This window comes from Caretta caretta, chromosome 20, assembly GCF_965140235.1.
Source record: "Caretta caretta isolate rCarCar2 chromosome 20, rCarCar1.hap1, whole genome shotgun sequence".
NCBI lineage: Eukaryota > Metazoa > Chordata > Testudines > Cheloniidae > Caretta > Caretta caretta.
The window spans coordinates 3,687,060-3,707,031 of record NC_134225.1 but is presented as its reverse complement, the minus strand read 5'-3'; the positions used below and the strand labels follow the sequence as shown (position 1 = coordinate 3,707,031).

The 19,972-nt window shown below is 65.9% G+C and overlaps 1 protein-coding gene across 2 annotated transcripts; it reads right to left on the bottom strand.

Annotated features, from left to right (window-relative positions):
• Positions 1–2,841: 2,841 nt before the first annotated feature.
• Positions 2,842–13,067, bottom strand: LOC125627744 (uncharacterized). Of its 2 annotated transcripts, none has more exons than XM_048832214.2 (7): positions 12,986–13,067; positions 7,306–7,455; positions 6,687–6,859; positions 6,386–6,473; positions 5,286–5,881; positions 4,589–4,751; positions 2,842–3,954 (listed from the first exon to the last, which is right to left on the bottom strand). In XM_048832214.2, the coding sequence occupies exons 1-7, from the start codon at positions 13,032–13,034 to the stop codon at positions 3,530–3,532; spliced, it is 1,644 nt and encodes a 547-aa protein (XP_048688171.2). In that variant the 5' UTR covers positions 13,035–13,067; the 3' UTR covers positions 2,842–3,529. The 2 variants fall into 2 exon arrangements, with proteins under 2 accessions (XP_048688171.2, XP_074977776.1); XM_075121675.1 differs by having other exon boundaries at positions 5,286–5,452.
• Positions 13,068–19,972: the final 6,905 nt, after the last annotated feature.

Sequence of the window (19,972 nt, the reverse complement as noted above, 5' to 3'; positions counted from 1 at the left end):
AGTGGCAAGGTGCTTGGTAAGGAAAGTTTGGATGAGCCTAGGCAGCCTTGTGAGCTGACGGCTGTGTCTAGTCAGCAGGGTGGGAAGGCGAGGAGGGTGGAAGATGAGTGTCCCTGGACCTTACCTGTTAGCTGGGTGGAGAAGTGTGACAGGGAAGGAAACGTGCCTGTGTCTGTCAGGGGTATTGACTTGCCTATGAAGGGAGCTACCCTGGTCTCCAAGCAGTTGTCTGTGACCAGCCCTGTGTGCTGGGACAAGGGGAATGAGATCCCAAGCTGTGGGTCTGGGAGAGGAGAAAGTGTGTCCGGCTCTTCTTTGTCCGTGGAGCAGACAGAAGGGGCCTTTCAGCCTGTGATGACTGAGGGTCGTGCAGTTGTCTCAGAGTTGGTTCTGGATTCAGCTAAAGCCCAGGAAGGGAAGGGTCCAAAGTTTGGGTCTGCTCAGGAGAATGGCCCTGTAATTAGGTTGCATCCAGTTAGTGTCTATGCAAAATCCCAGAGACCAGGCAATTCGGGTGCTTGTATTTTGCCTGTAGCTAGTGTGTTGTTGGGAAAGGGTGTCGCAACTCTGTCTAATCAGGGTGAGATCCTAGCCAGGGCACAAGGAGAGCATGAAGGTGATGTGATTGTGTTACCGACTGAGGGTGTGGAAACCTGCAGCAAGAAGGAAAAGATTCCTGAACTTGTGTGTGGCAAAGGGAAGGAGAATGCTTCTGATCTTCTATCTAGGAAGTCTGTCAGTTTTCCTGAAAGGGGATTGTGTAGGAATCCGCCGGATGGGCCAGAGGTAATTCTGGATTTGAGTGAGACCCAGAAAGATCTGTTGTTGCTCAGGAAAGTGTTCCTCTAGAGCAAGCCCTAGGTAAAGAGGGTAAGAGCAAAAAGAAAAGGAGGACTTGTGGCACCTTAGAGACTAACCAATTTATTTGAGCATGAGCTTTCGTGAGCTACAGCTCACTTCATCGGATGCATACCGTGGAAACTGCAGCAGACTTTATATACACACAGAGAATATGAAACAATACCTCCTCCCACCCCACTGTCCTGCTGGTAATAGCTTATCTAAAGTGATCAACAGGTGGGCCATTTCCAGCACAAATCCAGGTTTTCTCACCCTCCACCCCCCCACACAAATTCACTCTCCTGCTGGTGCTAGCCCATCCAAAGTGACAACTCTTTACATAATCAAGTCGGGCTATTTCCTGCATACATCCAGGTTTTCTCACATCCCCCCCACCCCCATACACACACAAACTCACTCTCCTGCTGGTAATAGCTCATCTAAACTGACCACTCTCCAAGTTTAAATCCAAGTTAAACCAGAACATCTGGCTGAGGGGTGAATTGTTGCATAGAAAAGCCCTCGGGAAAGGAATCCTCATGGAGTCTTTGCAAGCAGTTTACTGCCACTGAAGGGTGTGAAAGTGATTTAATCAAGAGTGTTTCAGGTCCTAACAGCCAGAAATTTTCTGTTCTGAATGGATCCACTGACTTTCCTGTTGAAAGATCCAGTGTGGAGAGCTTTGAGAAGGTCTCAGATGGAGTGAAAGCAGTTAAGAAAGTTAAACAGTCCTATAAACAAGTGGCTGTGTTTGGCCAGCTTGTTGGGGAGAAGACCCAATCGCAGTTTGACCCCCTGGGGTTTTGGGGGTGGCCAAAGGGCACGGGCCGCATAAACCTTCCCACATGCAGCCTGTGAGTGCTATCGACCACCCCCAACCTAAGGGAGGGCGTGACACTGGAAGGGCCTGGTGTAACTCCTACCAAGGAACGGGAGAGATGCTGGGGCATTCATGGGAACATTGGTGGCTTTGAACTTCCCCAGGTCACTGGCTAAAGTGACCTTGCTCAGTTCAATATCAAAGGGGGGAGAGATGTGACGAAGTGGGACTGTTCTTAATGGTTCCTCTGAATAGTGTGGGGTGCCTCAGTTTCCCCTAGGCAGTTCTTGAGTGTCTGGGTGGTGGGGTAAGGGTGTATGATCACTGCAGAGCCCTAGAGGGCAGGTGTGTGCAGGGGTCTGGACACAGAGAATGGCCGACACCCTGTTTCCTGGCAACTGATGGCCTGGGCCCTTCCCCCCTGCAAGGTGGGAGCTAAAGGGTTGGAGAACAAAGGAATCAGGTGACCTCCTGGCCCGGGAAAGGAACAAAGCCCAGGGGAGGAGGGGCTGGAGGGGGTTTCAGTTTGGGGCTGGCTGGGACATGGAGTGAAGTGCAGACGTGGTTGTCTGGCTCACTGCCCCCCAGAATGGACCCAGCTGAGGGGTCCCGTTCTCTGCACCTGCAAGCTCTGTTTTAGACCATGTTCCTGTCGTCTAATAAACCTTCTGTTTTACTGGCTGGCTGAGAGTCACGTCTGACTGCGAAGTTGGGGTGCAGGACCCTCTGGCTTCCCCAGGAGCCCCGCCTGAGCGGACTCGCTGTGGGAAGCGCACGGAGAGGCAGAGGATGCTGAATGCTCCGAGGTCAGACCCAGGAAGGTGGAGCCGGGGGAGCTGTGTGTCCTGCAGACAGGCTGCTCCCTGAGAGGAGACTCCCCAGAGTCCTGCCTGGCTTCATGGGGAGCAGTTCCCGAGCATCACCCGGGGACTTCGTGACAGGGGGTCACCCCAGTTACTGTGACCTGGAGGTGGGGGGTCCCAAGGGACCAGGCAGAGGGGTCAGTTAGGCTGCTAGTCCCTCCCCCAATTGCTTCCCCTCTAACCCATTGGCCCCCCCCACTCCCCTCCCTGAGGATAGAAGCCAGGAGGCCCTTGGGGGCACCAACCCCATTGCCCCCCGCCCCACTGTCTTGCGGGCACTGGCCCCGCTCCGCACGGGACCCAGCCATGCCGAGGGGGCGTGGTTATTGATTTATTGATTTCTCTCACCAGTTTACAATCAGACCACCCCCCCCCCCCGCGCACACACATCCTGTTGGGCTCCTTCGTGGGCTGCAGAACGAAACTCCCTGGGTGCCCCGGGAACAGGTCGGGGGGGGAGGGGGGGCAGCGGGAGGGCAGGAAAGCTTTGCCACTAGGCTCTGCTGAGCAGCGTCAACGTCGGGCTCTGGGGCAGGGTGCCCATGGTGCCCGCCCAGAGGGGCAGGGAGCCGCAACTAGCTCCAGGACGTGCCTGCCCAGCTGCCCAGCCCGGCGCTGAGGGGCCGGGCCTGAGGGCACCTGGCGCTGATGGGGCCCTGGCCTGTGGCCCGACCCCCCTGCAGACACATGGGGGAGTCGCAGGGGGTGGGGAGCAGCATCTCCATGGGGCCGAGTCCTGGGGCCAGTGGTGGGGTGGGGTCTCCCTGAGGTTCTGGTGCCCACAGTGGGCAGGGGTCGGGGGGCAGGGTCTCCTTGCGGGGGACAGGGGTGGGGGTGAGGGTCGCCCGCTGGTGGCCGGGGTGTCGCCCTGGAGACTGTGGGCAGTACCAGGGGTCTGCTGTGGGGGATGGGGGCCGGGGTGTTGCCCTGGTGACAGGGGGTAGGGGCGAGGGTCTCCCGGTGGGGGGCGAGGGCTGGGGTCTTCCTGTGGGGGGAGGGGAGGGTGTCACCTTGGCGACAGGGGGTTGGGGTCTCCCCCTTGGGGGGCGGGGACCAGGATCTTCCCGTGTGGGGCGGGGGTCTCCCCTTGGGGGGCGGGGGCTGGGGTCTCCCCCTGGGGGGCGTGGCTGGGCACGGGGGTCTCCCCGAGAGGGGCAGGGGTCTCCCCACGGGGGGCGGGGGCTGGGGTCTCCCCCTGGGGGGCGTGGCTGGGCACGGGGGTCTCCCCGCGGGGGCCGGGGGCGCCCCAGGCCCGGCAGCAGCCCTGCCGGTGGTTGAGGTGCTGAGAGTAGGAGCCGGAGTGGGAGAAGCGGCGGGCGCAGCGGGCGCACTGGAAGGGGCGCTCCCCGGAGTGCAGCCGGGCGTGTTCCCCCAGGTGGTGCTTGTGCTTGAAGGCCTTGGGGCAGAGCGGGCAGCGGTGCGGGCGTCTCCCTGTGGGGACGGGCACGTCAGTGCGGGGACCCCCCGCCCCCCGTCTCCCCAACCCCCCCGCTGGGCTCCCCCCCACCCCGTCTCCCCAACCCCCCCCACAGGGCTTCCCCCGTCTCCCCAACCCCGGCCGCCCCCGCTGGGCTCCCCCCACGTCTCCTCAAACCCCCCCGCTGGGCTCCCCCCCCACCCCGTCTCCCCCCATCTCCCCAACCCCAGCCTCTCCGCTGGGCTCCCCCCACGTCTCCTCAAACCCCCCCGTCTCCTCAACCCCGGCCCCCCCCGCTGGGCTTTCCCCCCACCCCGTCTCCTCAACCCCAGCCTCCCCCCCCCCATCTCCCCAACCCCAGCCTCTCTGCTGGGCTCCCCCCACCATCTCCTCAAACCTAGCCTCCCCCCGCATCTCCCCAACCAGGCTTCCCCCTCACCCCGTCTCCCCAACCCCCCCCCCCCACAGGGCTTCCCCCATCTCCCCAACCCCAGCCTCTCCGCTGGGCTCCCCCCCTGTCTCCCCCACCCCGTCTCCTCAACCCCAGCCTCCCCCTGCTGGGCTTCCCCACCCCGTCTCCCCAATCCCGGCCCCCCTCGCTGGGCTCTCCCCCCCGTCTCCCCAACCCCAGGCGACCCCCCAGCTCACCCGTGTGCTCGTACTGGTGCCGCAGGAGGGAGCTGCTCTTCCGGAAGGTTTTGGGGCAGAGCTCACACAGATACAGCCCTTCGGGGGTCCTCCGCAGCCGCCTCCGGCTGCCCCCCGGCTCCCTGCCCGCCTGCAGGGGGCGCCACCCAGCCCCGCCGGCTCCCTGGGGGGGTGAACGGGGCCGTCAGTGGGGCCAAGACTGGGAGCTCCGCAGCCCCCCACGGCCGGCAAGGGCCAAACCAGGGAAAGGGGGGGCCTCTGCCAGCAACACCCCCCAGCTCTGCCGGTGCCCCTCACTCCCGACCCACTGCCCCTGCCAGCCCCCAGCCCTGGGCTCCCCCCCCCCAGCTCTGCCGGTGCCCCTCACTCCTGACCCACTGCCCCTGCCAGCCCCCAGCCCTGGGCTCCCCCACCCCCAGCTCTGCCGGTGCCCCTCACTCCTGACCCACAGCCCCTGCTAGCTCAGCCCCAGACTCCCCCCCCCCCCCCCCAGCTCTGCCGGTGCCCCTCACTCCTGACCCACAGCCCCTGCTAGCTCAGCCCCAGACTCCCCACCTCACCCCCCAGCTCTGCCGATGCCCCTCACTCCTGACCCGCAGCCCCTGCCAGCCCCCAGCCCTGGGCTCCCCCCCCCCCAGCTCTGCCGGTGCCCCTCACTCCTGACCCGCAGCCCCGCTTTCCCAGGGCAGTTTCTCACCAGAGGCCCGTGTTGCTCCCAGTGGCCCGTGGTCAGTGCCGGCCCTGCCTCCGCCCCATACGGGTAGAGCAGAAAAGGCAGGAACTGGGGGGCCGGCAGCTCCGGGTTCCCGTGCAGCCGAGGGGCCCCGTGCGGGAGGAGATGGCTGAGGGTGCTGGGCAGGAAGGCTGGGAAGAGGGAGGTGGCCATGTAGAGGGGCTCATAGGGCAGCCGGGTCGGGGGCTCCTCCGAGGGCACCGGGCTGGGCTTGGGAAGAGACAGGTCCAAGGGCTGCTCCATGGTGGGGGTCTCGGGGGGGGCCTGGTCAGGGCCAGACCCTGGCACATTGGTGTCCCTGGGTCCCTCCATTCCCGGGTCAGGGGGGCCCGGAAGGGGCCGGGCCGGGCCGGGGCTGTGCAGGGAGCTGAGGTCCGGGCCATAGGCCCCACAGCCCCCCGCCTGGCCCCCCCGGGGCCTGGCAGCACATGGGCGGCTCTCCCACGGGGCCGGGGAGTCGGGGGCGGGCAGCAGGCAGCGGTGGGCGCTGAGGTGCGAGCTGTAGGAGCCCGAATGGGAGAAGCGCTTCTGGCAGGTGGCACATTCGTAGGGCTTCTCGCCTGGGGGGACGGAGACAGGGGTCAGTGCTGGGGGTGGGACAGACGGACAGACACGGGCCGGGGGGGGAGTAACACGAGCTCTGAGAGCCGCTGGAGGTGAGAAAAAGAGAGGCAGGGCCTGTCCCCCCCGCCACTATCCCAGCCCCCCGCTCTCACTCTGAACGCTGGGACACGGGGGTATGGGCTGCATGGGAGGTTGGGGGGCCCTCCGCACTGTGGATGCGCTGACTGGGGGGGAGACTGAGGGGTCTCCGTGTTGTGGATGCACCGACAGTGGGGGGGTACAGTGGGGGGGACAGAGGGGGGCGGGGGGGTCTCCGTGCTGTGGATGCACCGACAGTGGGGGGGTACAGTGGGGGGGACAGAGGGGGGCGGGGGGGTCTCACCGCTGTGATGCGCCGACAGTGGGGGGGACAGAGGGGGCGGGGGGGTCTCACCGCTGTGATGCGCCGACAGTGGGGGGCACAGTGGGGGGGGGGACAGAGGGGGGCGGGGGGGTCTCACCGCTGTGGATGCGCTCATGCTCCTTCAGGTGGTGTTTGTATTTGAAGCCCTTCCCGCAAGCCGGGCACCCAAACCGACGTGTCTCCGTCTGCCCCGAGACAAACCCCCCTCGTTAGGGGCTGGACAGAGCCCCCCAGCTCTCTCCGCCCTCCCCCACTGCCCCCGCCCCAGCTTCCCCTTGGCTCCCTCGGCCCCCAGCTCCCCTCGGGGCTCAGCCTCCCCCGACCTTCCCGGTGACCGAGCCCCTGCGGCTGGCGATGCCCAGCCCCCGGTGCTCCCCCCGCCCCCCGCTGTGCCGTACCTGGCTGGGGGTGGGGGGCGCTGGGGGCCGGCTGAGCTGGGCCGGGCCGCCCAGGGCCCCCTGGGGCTGGAGCCGGGTGCGCGGGCTCAGGCAGACGAAGGGGCGAGATCCGCACTCGCAGGGGGGGGCACCCGGCCATGGCGCCAGGGCTCCGGGGGGCTCCGGAGTCCGACCTGGGGAGAGAGAGCAGCGTCGCCAGCCACAGCACCAGCCAGGGCTGGGCGGGCAGGGGCTGCGGGTCGGGAGTGAGGGGCACCGGCAGGGCTGGGGGGGCAGAGCCCAGGGCTGGGCTGGCAGGGGCTGCGGGTCGGGAGTGAGGGGCACCAGCAGAGCTGGGTTGGGGGGAGCCCAGGGCTGGGCTGGCAGGGGGCTGTGGGTCGGGAGTGAGGGGCACCGGCAGGGCTGGCGGGGCAGAGCCCAGGGCTGGGCGGGCAGGGGCTGCGGGTCGGGAGTGAGGGGCACCGGCAGAGCTGGGGAGGCAGAGCCCAGGGCTGGGCTAGCAGGGGCTGCAGGTCGGGAGTGAGGGGCACCAGCAGAGCTGTGGGGCAGCCCCAGGCTGGGACACCCCCTGGAAGGGGCCAGGCTGGTGCTGAAGGTGGAGTTTGCCGCTAGGACTTACCATGGTTGGGGTCCGGATGGCTGCGTCTCTGCTGCATTTCGGCTGCAGCCCCGCCTTGGTCTCCGGGCGCTGGCAGGAGGGCAGCCGTGGGGCTGGGGCCCTGGCTCAGCTCAGTCTCCTGTGGGTCCCCGTCCCCCTTGAAAGCCAGCGCTGCAGCAGGAGAGACTGGAGCCGGTCAGGGACGGGGAGAGAAACTCGGGCAAGCCCGAATCACCCCGTCCATCACCTGCCTGGCCCAGCAGCTCCAGCCCCACACGGCCTTGTGGAGCCCCAGGGCAGGTTCTGGGGAGACTCACCGCTAGCCACCCTCCCTGTGGCCCAGGCAGGTCGGGTGGAGCTCCCCTTGCACATCCGGCCCCAGCCTCAGCCGGGCGCTGCAGCAACAGGTGTGAAAACGCCCCAGGCCAAGCCCTGGGCCCTGCACCGAGGCCCAGCAGCCCCCCATAGGGAGGGGGGCGGAAATCGGCCCAGGCACTCGGCCCCCACCTGGGTGGGGTCGTGGACTCAGCGCTGCCCTGCTGTGGGAAGAGAGGTTGCAGGGAACGCTTGGCCCCACAGGGGTGTCATGGGGGGGGAGGGATCCCAGGGGAGCAGCTGGTGGGGGGGGGGTGTGTGTGTGTGTTTGTCCCCGCCAGCCCTGAAAACCCTCGCCGGGGGCTGGGAGGAGAGGCTGCCTGTCCTGCAGCCCCCCGCCACGGCTGGAGGGGCCCTGGACAGGCGAAAGGGCTTTGGCTCCCGGCAGCCCCGGGAATTCCCCCTCCAGGTGCCCTGGGCAACCAGAGAGCGCCCGCACCTGGGGCAGGACCAGAAATACCAGCTGGACAGAGAGAGCCAGGCCTGCGAGGGTTAAACCCCCCACCCCCCCCGCCGGCGCAGACAGATGCAGGGCGCCCTGAACCCCCTTCCAGTTCACGGGCACGTGTCACAGTAACACACCCGCATGACACCCCCCCCCCATTCACTGCACATGCAAACACATAATTATAATAACCTGGAGGAGGCTGGAGGCGGATCCCCCCCATCCCATCAGATGCTCGCCCTGGCTTGTTATTGTAGGGTCTCCGGGGCACAGGGCCGCTCGCCCTGGTGGCCGGGAGTGGGGGGGGGGCAGGGCCTGCTGCCCAAGTCTCCCTGGGCAGGGGCAAGGGCTGGCATGGCCTGTTCTGTTCTGAGTCAGACTCACCACAAGCGAGATCCGCGGGGGGCCGGAGGAGCAGGGCCCTTGGGGACAAGGAGGGCGGAACGAGGCCTGGAAACTCCCCGAGGCCCATCAAGGCGGGGGCAGGGAGCTGGCAGCCCCTCGCTGCAGCCGTGATGCCATCTCCACCAGGGTGGCAGGAGCGCGGGGCGGGGAGACAGCCGGGGATGGGGTTAGCACCTTGGGCACATGCCCCCTCGCCGCCACACGCTCCTCCCCCGAGCCTGGCCTGCCTCTGGCACCAGCCACCAGTAGCACAGACAGTCACCAGGGGGCTGACGGGGGGAGCCCAGGGCTGGATGGCAGGGGGCTGCGGGTCGGGAGTGAGGGGCACCGGCAGAGCTGGGTGGGGGCCCCTCTAGGCTCCAACTTCACCTCCCTGTTCCCCACCTTGCAGGACTTTTGCTTTCCTTAGACGGACTCCCTTCCCCCCCCCCCCCGCCCCGCAGCTTCTATGGGGCTGCCCCTGCCCAGTGGGGCTGCCCCTGCCCCGTCATGCCAGGAGTTGGGGGAGGGGAGGTGTGACGGGAGGTTTCCAGGAGAAGCTGTTTCACTTCCTGCCCGAGGAGGCTGCTCTTGGCCTGAGGGGGTGGGGAGCTCCAGCCCCCCCTGCCCCCACCCCGGGGCACAGACTCTCCATGCTGGAGGGAACCTGGCCCCATCCTCACCTCTGACTAGGGCTGCGGGTCGGGAGTGAGGGGCACCGGCAGAGCTGGATGGGGGGGCAGAGCCCAGGGCTGGGCTGGCAGGGGCTGCGGGTCGGGAGTGAGGGGCACCGGCAGAGCTGGATGGGGGGGCAGAGCCCAGGGCTGGGCTGGCAGGGGCTGCGGGTTGGGAGTGAGGGGCACCGGCAGAGCTGGGTGGGGGGGCAGAGCCCAGGGCTGGGCTGCAGGGGCTGCGGGTCGGGAGTGAGGGGCACCGGCAGAGCTGGGTGGGGGGGCAGAGCCCAGGGCTGGGCTGGCAGGGCCTGCGGGTCGGGAGTGAGGGGCACCGGCAGAGCTGGGTGGGGGGGCAGAGCCCAGGGCTGGGCTGGCAGGGGGCTGCGGGTCGGGAGTGAGGGGCACCGGCAGAGCTGGGTGGGGGGGCAGAGCCCAGGGCTGGGCTGGCAGGGGCTGCGGGTCGGGAGTGAGGGGCACCGGCAGAGCCCGGTGTGGGGGCAGAGCCCAGGGCTGGGCTGGCAGGGGCTGGGGGTCGGGAGTGAGGGGCACCGGCAGAGCTGGGTGGGGGGGCAGAGCCCAGGGCTGGGCTGGCAGGGGCTGCGGGTCAGGAGTGAGGGGCACCGGCAGAGCTGGATGGGGGGGCAGAGCCCAGGGCTGGGTTGGCAGAGGGCTGCGGGTCGGGAGTGAGGGGCACCGGCAGAGCTGGGTGGGGGGGGCAGAGCCCAGGGCTGGGCTGGCAGGGGCTGTGGGTCGGGAGTGAGGGGCACCAGCAGAGCTGGGTGGGGGGGCAGAGCCCAGGGCTGGGCTGGCAGGGGCTGCGGGTCAGGAGTGAGGGGCACCGGCAGAGCTGGGTGGGGGGGCAGAGCCCAGGGCTGGGCTGGCAGGGGGCTGCGGGTCGGGAGTGAGGGGCACCGGCAGAGCTGGGGGTGGGGAGCCATGTCAGCCCGTGGGGCCCAGCCAGGTGCCCCCAGGAGGGTCCGTAGCTGGCACGGAGCCACGGGGCTGGCAGGCCGCACACCCCGGCGGGCGCTCGCTCGCGTGCGGAGAAGGGGCCGTTTCCTTCCCAGCTCACTGGCTCAGTTGCCTGGCCAGCCCCCGCCCTGCTGGGGATCCCGTGAGAACAGATGGACACCGCAGGGTGGGGGGAGCGGAGGGGAGGGCGCCGAGCCGGGCAGCATGGGTGGGAGCTGAATGTTCCCAAGCCTGGCCCCTGACGCAGCCCAGGGGAGGGGGGTGGAAACCCTGAGCTGGGCTCCCAGCCCCACATCAGTGCCCAGGGGGCAGGGAATAGCTGGCTCAGGGGGCAGCGTGGGGCAGGCTCATCCCCTGGCGCCGAGACCGCCCGGGCCTGGCAGGGTCACTGCCCTGGGTGGGGACGGGCCGACACCACTGTCCCATGGCCAGAGCTCCAACCCACCCAGGAATGGGGGGGACCAGCCCTGGGGGGGGTACCAGGGACGGGAGAAGACACGGGGTCCTGCAGTCCCACATGTTCACAGACACACAGTCACACACACGCACACGCAGTCAGACACCCAGATGCACAGTAACACGCAGGCGCTGGGCTGGGGGGGGATGGTGCTGGGCTGGGGGGGGGGGGCGGTGCTGGGCAGTGGTTTCACACACTCACATGGGGGGGGACTCAGAGGTAGCTGCCAAACACAGGGACCCGCCTGGGCATCGGGGTCAACTCCAGTCAGAGTCTCAGACAGCGAGGGAGTTGTCAAACTTCGCACACACACCCCAGCCGTGCCAGTGCCCCTCACTCCCAACCCGCAGCCCCCCCCCCCCGCTAGCCCAGCCCTGGGGGCACCCTCTGCAGGGGGACAGTGGGAGGCGGGGTCAGTGTGCTGATGGGGAGCGGCAGCGTGTGCTGGGGGGGAGGGGCAGCGTGTGCTGGGGGGGAGGGGCAATGGGGGGTGGGGGCAGCGGGTGCTGGAGGCAGTGGGAGGGGGGCAGTGCGTAAGCGGGCAAAACCTGGCCAGGCTGGCCCTGTTCCAGGCCATCAAGTTGGGGCGTTGTCCCAAGTGGGGCAAGAGAGGAGCAGGGACCCGGCGTCCGTCCCTCCCTCCCCAGACCCTGGGTCCTGCTGCCTGGGGTCCCCGGCACCCCTTCCCACCGGGCCCTGCTTGGTGCAGCCCCCCTCCCTGAGCCAGGTGCCCGGGGCAGCCATGCAGCAGGGCTCCCGGGCACACGGCCCAGCCTGGCGCCCCCGGGCCAGCCCCACCCATCAGGGGCCTTTGAAGATGCGCGTGGGGTGGTACCTGTACGAGGCAGGTACCAGCTGAGATACCGGCCGCAGCCTCCACCCCGGGGAGCTCAGCTGCTCGGCTCCGGCCCCCCCGCAGGCCCTGGGGCCCCCACCGCCCCATGCCCCAGGCTCACGGCCAGATGGACCGGGCACCACAGGGCAGGGCTCCCAGGAGGTCGGACGTGACAGAGACTTGGCTGCATGTTAAATCTCACGCCAAGAAATGAGAGAAAGGCTGGGCCCAGGACTCCTGGCTTCCATTCCCGGCTCTCGGAGGGGAGGGAGTTGGGCTAGCGGTTAGACAGGGGGAGGGGGGAGTCAGGACTCCTGGGTTCTATCCTCAGCTCTGCCCCGACTCACTGTGTGACCTGGGGTGACTCCCTCCCCCCTTTCTGGGCCTCAGTTTCCCCGTCTGTAGCTGGAGGCCAGCAGTCGCGGCAGGGTGGGGCTGGGAGGACGCGGAGCAGATGGGTGGAGAATCGCTGGGCATGGTTCGGCCACATGGCAGGGCCAGCCACCGCAGGAGCCCCATATCCTGCCCTGGGGCCGCACTGCTCTGTGGGCACGAGCTGGGCCCCCGGTACACTGCCCTGACCCCCGCCCCACCTCCACGAGGGGGATGGGCCCAGGAGCCCAGGGACTGGGACACCCCTCCCCAGGGCCCCCAGGAGACCCTCCAGTGGGGGGCCCCTGCAGCGATGGCCCCCACCGGCTCACACCCCACCCCGGCCAGGAAATTACTAGCAAAGAGCAATTGCTGGGCAAGAGCACGTACAGGCCCCTGACACACCCACCACACACAACCGCTTGATGCGCACACCCCCCATGCCCAACCCTGACACGCCCCTCTTGCACACCCACCCGATGTACACCCATCCCTTGCACAGCCGCTGGACGTGCACACGCCACACATGAGCCTGACACACACACACTATGCACACCGTACACACCAGCCTACTCCCCCACCCCCGCCCAGCGGGCACCTGGAGCGGAGTGAAACTCCCCCAGTGACCGACCCAGCCCCAGGGTCACCAGCCCTGTGCCCCCGAGACCCTCAGAGTGGAAGGAGGAATCCGACTCTGCTTCCCCCACGTCGCTAATTCATTTGCTAATTAATAAACACAATCATCAAAGCCCCCCAGCCAGCCCCGTCTGCTCCCAGCCCCAAGCTCACCCCCCACTCCACTCCCCTCCCAGCCACCAGCCCCCCCACTCCACTCCTAGCCCCCCTCTGCTCCCAGCCCCCCAGCTCACCCCCCACTCCACTCCCCTCCCAGCCACCCCCCCACTCCACTCCTAGCCCCCCTCTGCTCCCAGCCCCCCAGCTCACCCCCCACTCCACTCCCCTCCCAGCCACCAGCCCCCCCACTCCACTCCTAGCCCCCCTCTGATCCCAGCCCCGCCCTCTGCTCCCAGCCCCCCAGCTCACCCCCCACTCCACTCCCCTCCCAGCCCCCAGCCCCCCCACTCCACTCCTAGCCCCCCTCTGCTCCCTGACCCACAAAGAGCCCCTCAGCCCAGCCCCACTCCTGCGAACCGGCCCCCGGGGGCAGAGCCCGGCCGCTTCCTCACCGCGTCTCCGGCGGGGCTCCGGCTGCTTCCTGCGGGGCGCCGGGGCCATGGTGCGGGGCTGCCGCCGGCTCCGCGGGCTGAGTGCGGGGTGCCCCGGGCCGCGGCCCGGACCCGCCCCGACGGCGGGGGCGGGATTCGGGCGGGGCGAGGAGGGAGCGGCCCGGGGGTGTCCGCTCCCCGCAGAGGGGCCTGCGGGCAGTAAGTGGGTGGGGGGGGCGCTGGAAGCCCCCCAGGGGTACAGGCAGTAGGGGGCAGGGAGCACCCCAGGGGAGCAGAAGGTGGGGGGGCACCTCAGGGGTGCAGCAAGTGGGGGGCGGGGGCACCCCAGGGGTGCAGGCAGTGGGGGGCGGGTGGCTGCCAACCATAGCCGGGGGGGCTTGGCTATGGGGGGGGGCTTGTAGGAAAATGACACTTTGCATGCAGCTGGGGGCACTGGCTGGATTTCCCCCCCCGTGATGTGGGTGGATCCAGTCACAGCGATTTCCTCCCTGGTTACTCACGTCTGGGGGCCAAGGTGGCCGGGGAGGAGGCCCAGTGCCGCGCAGGGCTGGGAGCTTTGGGGGGCGGTTTGGGGGGAGATTCCGGCCCCCTGCTGTGGGGCTGGGTGAGGAACCAGGGAGCCGGGCCGGCATGAGCCAGCAAAGCCCAGGGGGGTCCAACCATTTCCACGTGGGGCCTGGCTCCAGCTGGGGGGCTGAGGGCTGGGCCTGGCAGGCCGGCCGCTCGCATGGCGATGTGCACTGATGCCGTCACCCCCCCTTTGCGGCCCCCCCAGCACCTCCCCCCCAGACTGCGATGTGACTGTGGTCACCTCTTGCCTCAAGCGCCTCTCGCCTCAGCTCACCCGCCTGGGGGCGGCCTCACACCTGGCTTTCCACTGTGCCGGGGAAAGGTCACACGTGAGTTTTAACAGGAAAGCCAGGACGGGGCGCACCCCTCCCCCACCCCTGGTCCCCCCCCACCTCACGGCCAGAACAGCGCTCACTAGCCACTCACGTAGCCCCTGGCCGGGCAGCCAGTACTGGGGTGTGTCATTTCCCCTCTCTCTGCCTCAGTTTCCTCCTGCTGCGAAATGGGCAGCGGCCTGGAGCCCCAGGCCCTGCTTGCCCTGAAGCCAGCCCCCCTTGGATCCCCTCCCGCTGCCTCGCTCCCCGGGGCAGGTTGGTTCCCAGGCTCTGGGCCTGAGTGGGGATGGCCGGAGGCAGGAGCAGGGCAGAGCGGAAGGGGTTAATCTTCATCCCGGGATCCTATTGGCTAAGAGGTCGTGAAGGCTGTGGTGGGAATCTTGTAGCCGCTCAGTAGGGCCGTGACATCACCAGTGCTATGACATCATCACCCCATGACATCAGAGCAGGAGCTCCCGCCTTCCCCTCAGCTGTTAGCTCACACTGGCCCCCAGCACCCTGATGCCTCCTGGCGCGCCTAGGCTGGGCTGGCGTTAGCTGGGCCTGGGGATCCCAGAGCCCGGTGCCCGGGCCAGGCATGATGGCATCATGGCACGGGCGTCGTGGGAGGAGGGACCCGCCCATAGGCAGCTTAGCTCAGGCTGTTTCTTGCAGATGCCCTCCCCCCACATGGGCTTTGGGGAATGCCTGCCCCCCAGCAGCACCCCTCACTTGGACCGCTTTGCCCTCTGGCCCCACCCCGCCCAGCCCAAGGAGGTCCCGGACACCTGGGTTCTAGCCCTCCCTCTGCCACTGGCTCCCTGTGTGACCCTGGACGTGTGGCTTGGTTCCCCCACCTGTAGGACAGGGGGGTGAGGCTTTCAGGACCCGGCGGGCACAGGGTGGGGGCTTTGAGATCTTCCCATTACTGGGACTTTCCAGCCAGCCAAGCACCGTCCCAGCTAGGGATCCCTCCAGTCTAGCCCCCTGCTGCCCCAGGGACAGCCTCCCCTCCCGCCCCCCGCCGAACTGGGGGCAGCTTCTCAACGGAGTGTCCGGACTGGGGGGGAGGGCAATTGAGAGCAGGAAGGGGGGGTGAATGGGGTGAAAATCCTGCACCAGGGACATGAGTCACCAGTGGGAGCTTCTCTGTGTCCCCAACGCTCTGCCCGTCCAGCAGCATTGTCCCAGAATGGACGGGGGGGCTGCCGGTCGGGAGTGAGGGGCACCGGTGGAGCTGGGGGTGGGTGGGGGGGTGGGTGGGGGAAGATTTACACATCCTTTGCCTGACTTACCTGAGAGTCTCGGCCCTGGATCCTCCTTAGAACAGTTACTGAACCAACCTCAGACAGCCCCCACTCCGCACCGGCCTGCCTCCCCCCCCCCCACCCCCCTGCAGCTGAGTGGCGTGGGGGGGGAGGACCGGGTGTTACCAGAACATTTGTTTGCTGATAAAACTCTCTGCCTGCCCGGGGGATCTGGAAAGTGACGCCTGAACCCGCGGGTGAGTCAGTGCAGCTGCCCCAGCCCCAGACACCCTGGCTCCCAGCCCCCTGCTCTAACCACCGGGCCCCACTTCCCTCCCAAAGCCGGGGCGGGGGGCAGAACCCAGGTGTCCTGGCTCCCAGCCCTCTGTTCTAACCACTGGGCCCCACTTCCCTCCCAAAGCCGGCAGGGGGGAGAGAACCCAGGCATCCTGGCTCCCAGCCCCCTGCTGTAACCATGTAAAGCGCCATCACCGCCCATCTGGTTTGCTCCCCCTGCCCTGTGTCCCGGCCTCTCTCCCCACATCCTGTCCCCCGGGAAAGGGAGCGAGCGCCAGGCTGTGCCCCCGGCCGGAGCAGCAAGGCTGGATTGCGGCATCTTGTGCTGACTAACCCCCGCTCACGGCTTCCTCGGGCTGGGGGGCTGCCCCGGCTCAGCCCCCCAACCTCCCAGTCTGGCTCGTCCGGGAATTCTGTGACTGGGGCCCCGGCTCCTGTCTGAGCGAGTGTCCCCCTCACCCCCGTAACCCCCCTGCCCTGGCAGGAGGCAGGGAGCGCAGCCGGGGGGGGTCAGTGCCCATCGTGGGGGGGCCTGGGGGACACGTGCTGACCAGGTGCAGGCTGAGCCCCCTGCTCTGCTCTCAGGTGCCTGCCGCTTCCAAATGAGCCCCCCTTTGTTTACCAGAGCCCCCCCAGCACATCGGGGGCCCTGAGCTTGGGGCCCGGGACAATTGTTCCCCCTTCCGCACGGTCAGCCCTGCCCCCCGTGGCCTGGAACTCCAGGGAAACCCCCAAAGCCTCCCCCCACGAGGGGCCTGCCCCAAAAGCCAGTGCCCGGGGCAGCAGCCTGAGCTGGGCCCCAGCTATGGGGGTTGGGAGGGGCTGAGGGCTCCTCTGAGCTCCGCCTGGATGGGCCCCGGGTCTGTGCAAAGGGTGGGGCATCCCCCCACCTGCCCCTGCCAATGAGTTCCCCCCCCCCAAAGGCCCCCAGCCCCTCAACTCGTTCCCCAGAGCGAGGGACTGGCCTGAGGAGCCCCCGCCGCCCCCAGCCCCCCGGGGTTGGGAGGAGGCTGCAGAAGAGCCCACCCGCCAAACCCTGCTCCACTCAGCACAGACAGTTGGGGGGGGAGTCCTGTCCCCTCAGCCCCCCGCCCCGGCTGTGCCCTGGCACATGGGGTGCCATGAGGCTGGGGTCTGGCCAAGGGGCAGAGAGCCGGGCACTCCGGGGAGGGGGTGGGGGAGGCTGGGCTGACGTCAGCCGCTCCCTCGCCCCCCCCCCCCCCCCGCCAGATGTTCCCAGGGCGAGGGGGCAGGCATAAGAGTGAAATCCGGGAAATTCTCAGACGGGCAGGCAGGGGGGTGGGGAGGCCCAGATCCCGATGACCTCACGCTCTCCGGGGGGGGGCAGGGCCAGGTGGGGGCGTTGTCACCATGTGCCAGGAGAACACTACGCTCCTCTGACGGGCTGGGACCCAGCTGGGGAGGGAGCCGGGGGGCTTGTAGGGGGCCCGGCCCCAGCGCTGCCCTGGGAAGGGGCCATGGGGCCCTTCCCCCCTGCCCTGAGGGCCCTGGCCCGGAAACATCGCCCCGGAAGAGTTTAGGGGCGCCCAGCTGGGGGGGAGTGGATCTGCAGAGAGCCTCTGCCCCCCTGCCCAGCGCCCACACATGGGGGGCAGCTTCGGGGACTCTAGCTGGGTAGTGCCCACGCCCCCATCTCAGCTGGGGGCCTGGTTCCCGGGGTGGGGACTGCGTCTTGCTTGGTGTCTGCCCAGCCCTGGCACAGCGAGGCCGGGGCCCGGGTCAGACCCCCCAGCTGCCTTTGCGATGTGACGGCACGAGCCCTGATGCCAGGGGAGGGTTTCCCACGCAAAGCGGGGGCCCGTCCAGCAGCCCTGACCCTGCTGGGCCCCCGGCTCCCAGAAAGCCATGGCTGGACGGGACCCAGGGCAGCGCCCCCAGCCCCAGAGGCCTGGGGACGGGGGAAGCCATGGTGGGGGAGGATTCAGGGGCTGGGGCTTGGTTAGCAGCACATCCAGGGTGGTCTCCCCTCCCGAGCCCTATGGGCAAGGGCTTTGGGACTCACCCCACATTGAACCAGGGGGTCTCGCCCAGCAGCTACCTGGCCCATGGAGCCGATAGCCTGACAATGCTGGCCTGATGAAGGCTTCATCCCCCAGCTCCTGCCCCGACAGTGTGTGGGGGAAACGTTCCCTCCTGAGCCCAGCCCCGAACCCTAGCAGTCAAGAACCCCCATCATGGCTGCCCCTGTTCCCACCCAGTGGCAGCTGCAATGGGACCAGCCCCTAGCGAGGGCACGTGATGCTCGCCCGGGGCCGTGCACCCCTGCTCAACCCTGGGCTGTACAACCCCACTGCATGGTGTCCTCTCCTGGAGGAACTGAGGCCTCAGTGTCCTCCTGCAGCGTGGAGTCCTGCAGGTGAACCGTGCCGAGCCACAAGCAATTATTTGCAAAAAGAAAAGGAGTACTTGTGGCACCTTAGAGACTAACCAATTTATTTGAGCATGAGCTTTCGTGAGCCACAGCTCACTTCATCAGATGTTTACCGTGGAAACTGCAGCAGACTTTATATACACACAGAAATCATGAAACAATACCTCCTCCCACCCCACTGTCCTGCTGGTAATAGCTTATCTAAAGTGATCAACAGGTGGGCCATTTCCAGCACAAATCCAGGTTTTCTCACCCTCCACCCCCCCACACAAATTCACTCTCCTGCTGGTGCTAGCCCATCCAAAGTGACAACTCTTTACATAATCAAGTCGGGCTATTTCCTGCATAGATCAAGGTTTTCTCACATCCCCCCCACCCCCATACACACACAAACTCACTCTCCTGCTGGTAATAGCTCATCTAAACTGACCACTCTCCAGGTTTAAATCCAAGTTAAACCAGAACATCTGGGGGGGGGGGGGGTAGGAAAAAACAAGAGGAAACAGGCTACCTTGCATAATGACTTAGCCACTCCCAGTCTCTATTTAAGCCTAAATTAATAGTATCCAATTTGCAAATGAATTCCAATTCAGCAGTTTCTCGCTGGAGTCTGGATTTGAAGTTTTTTTGTTTTAAGATAGCGACCTTCATGTCTGTGATTGCGTGACCAGAGAGATTGAAGTGTTCTCCGACTGGTTTATGAATGTTATAATTCTTGACATCTGATTTGTGTCCATTTATTCTTTTACGTAGAGACTGTCCAGTTTGACCAATGTACATGGCAGAGGGGCATTGCTGGCACATGATGGCATATATCACATTGGTGGATGTGCAGGTGAACGAGCCTCTGATAGTGTGGCTGAGGCTCGTTCACCTGCACATCCACCAATGTGATATATGCCATCATGTGCCAGCAATGCCCCTCTGCCATGTACATTGGTCAAACTGGACAGTCTCTACGTAAAAGAATAAATGGACACAAATCAGATGTCAAGAATTATAACATTCATAAACCAGTCGGAGAACACTTCAATCTCTCTGGTCACGCAATCACAGACATGAAGGTCGCTATCTTAAAACAAAAAAACTTCAAATCCAGACTCCAGCGAGAAACTGCTGAATTGGAATTCATTTGCAAATTGGATACTATTAATTTAGGCTTAAATAGAGACTGGGAGTGGCTAAGTCATTATGCAAGGTAGCCTGTTTCCTCTTGTTTTTTCCTACCCCCCCCCCCCCCCAGATGTTCTGGTTTAACTTGGATTTAAACCTGGAGAGTGGTCAGTTTAGATGAGCTATTACCAGCAGGAGAGTGAGTTTGTGTGTGTATGGGGGTGGGGGGGATGTGAGAAAACCTTGATCTATGCAGGAAATAGCCCGACTTGATTATGTAAAGAGTTGTCACTTTGGATGGGCTAGCACCAGCAGGAGAGTGAATTTGTGTGGGGGGGTGGAGGGTGAGAAAACCTGGATTTGTGCTGGAAATGGCCCACCTGTTGATCACTTTAGATAAGCTATTACCAGCAGGACAGTGGGGTGGGAGGAGGTATTGTTTCATGATTTCTGTGTGTATATAAAGTCTGCTGCAGTTTCCACGGTAAACATCTGATGAAGTGAGCTGTGGCTCACGAAAGCTCATGCTCAAATAAATTGGTTAGTCTCTAAGGTGCCACAAGTACTCCTTTTCTTTTTGCGAATACAGACTAACACGGCTGTTCCTCTGAAGCAATTATTTGACACTGGCTCTGAAGTGTCCATGTGAGTTTGCTGCCCTCTGGTGAGCTCGGCGAGCCAGGGCACCCTAGATTCACTGGGTGGCGTCTGCTGAGGGCCAGCCGTCGGGGGCCCCTTCTTGAGCGCTTGGCTGAGCCATGGGCTGTGGTGATTGTTCGCCATTTGGTGTGTTTCTGCACGGCCGCCAGGCTTGATGGCCCAAGAGTCCAATGTGGGAAGGGACGCGATGCACCCATGGGAGAGGGGGGCCTGCCGCTGGGCCGCCTCCACCCCTTGGCTGCTGGACTTGTATCCCGGATGGTACAAGCCCCGCAGAGAGCGGCGGTCGCTGGAATGTCTGGCGGCATTCAACGCCGTGTCCAGAAAGCCTCAGGCACCATCCGCGGGCAACGGCCCGGGCAGCTGCCAACACCGGCGCTGCAGATGACGTCGG

What these genes read in the sequence shown, in the direction of transcription:
- LOC125627744 (XM_048832214.2), bottom strand. Translation starts at nt 13,034, where the DNA reads ATGGCCCCGGCGCCCCGCAGGAAGCAGCCGGAGCCCCGCCGGAGACGC. An exon ending in GGAGCCCCGCCGGAGACGCG is followed by an intron (nt 7,456 to 12,985) that starts GTGAGGAAGCGG and finishes CTCCTGCTGCAG; the next exon opens with CGCTGGCTTTCAAGGGGGAC. An exon ending in GGGAGCAACACGGGCCTCTG is followed by an intron (nt 4,752 to 5,285) that starts GTGAGAAACTGC and finishes TCACCCCCCCAG; the next exon opens with GGAGCCGGCGGGGCTGGGTG.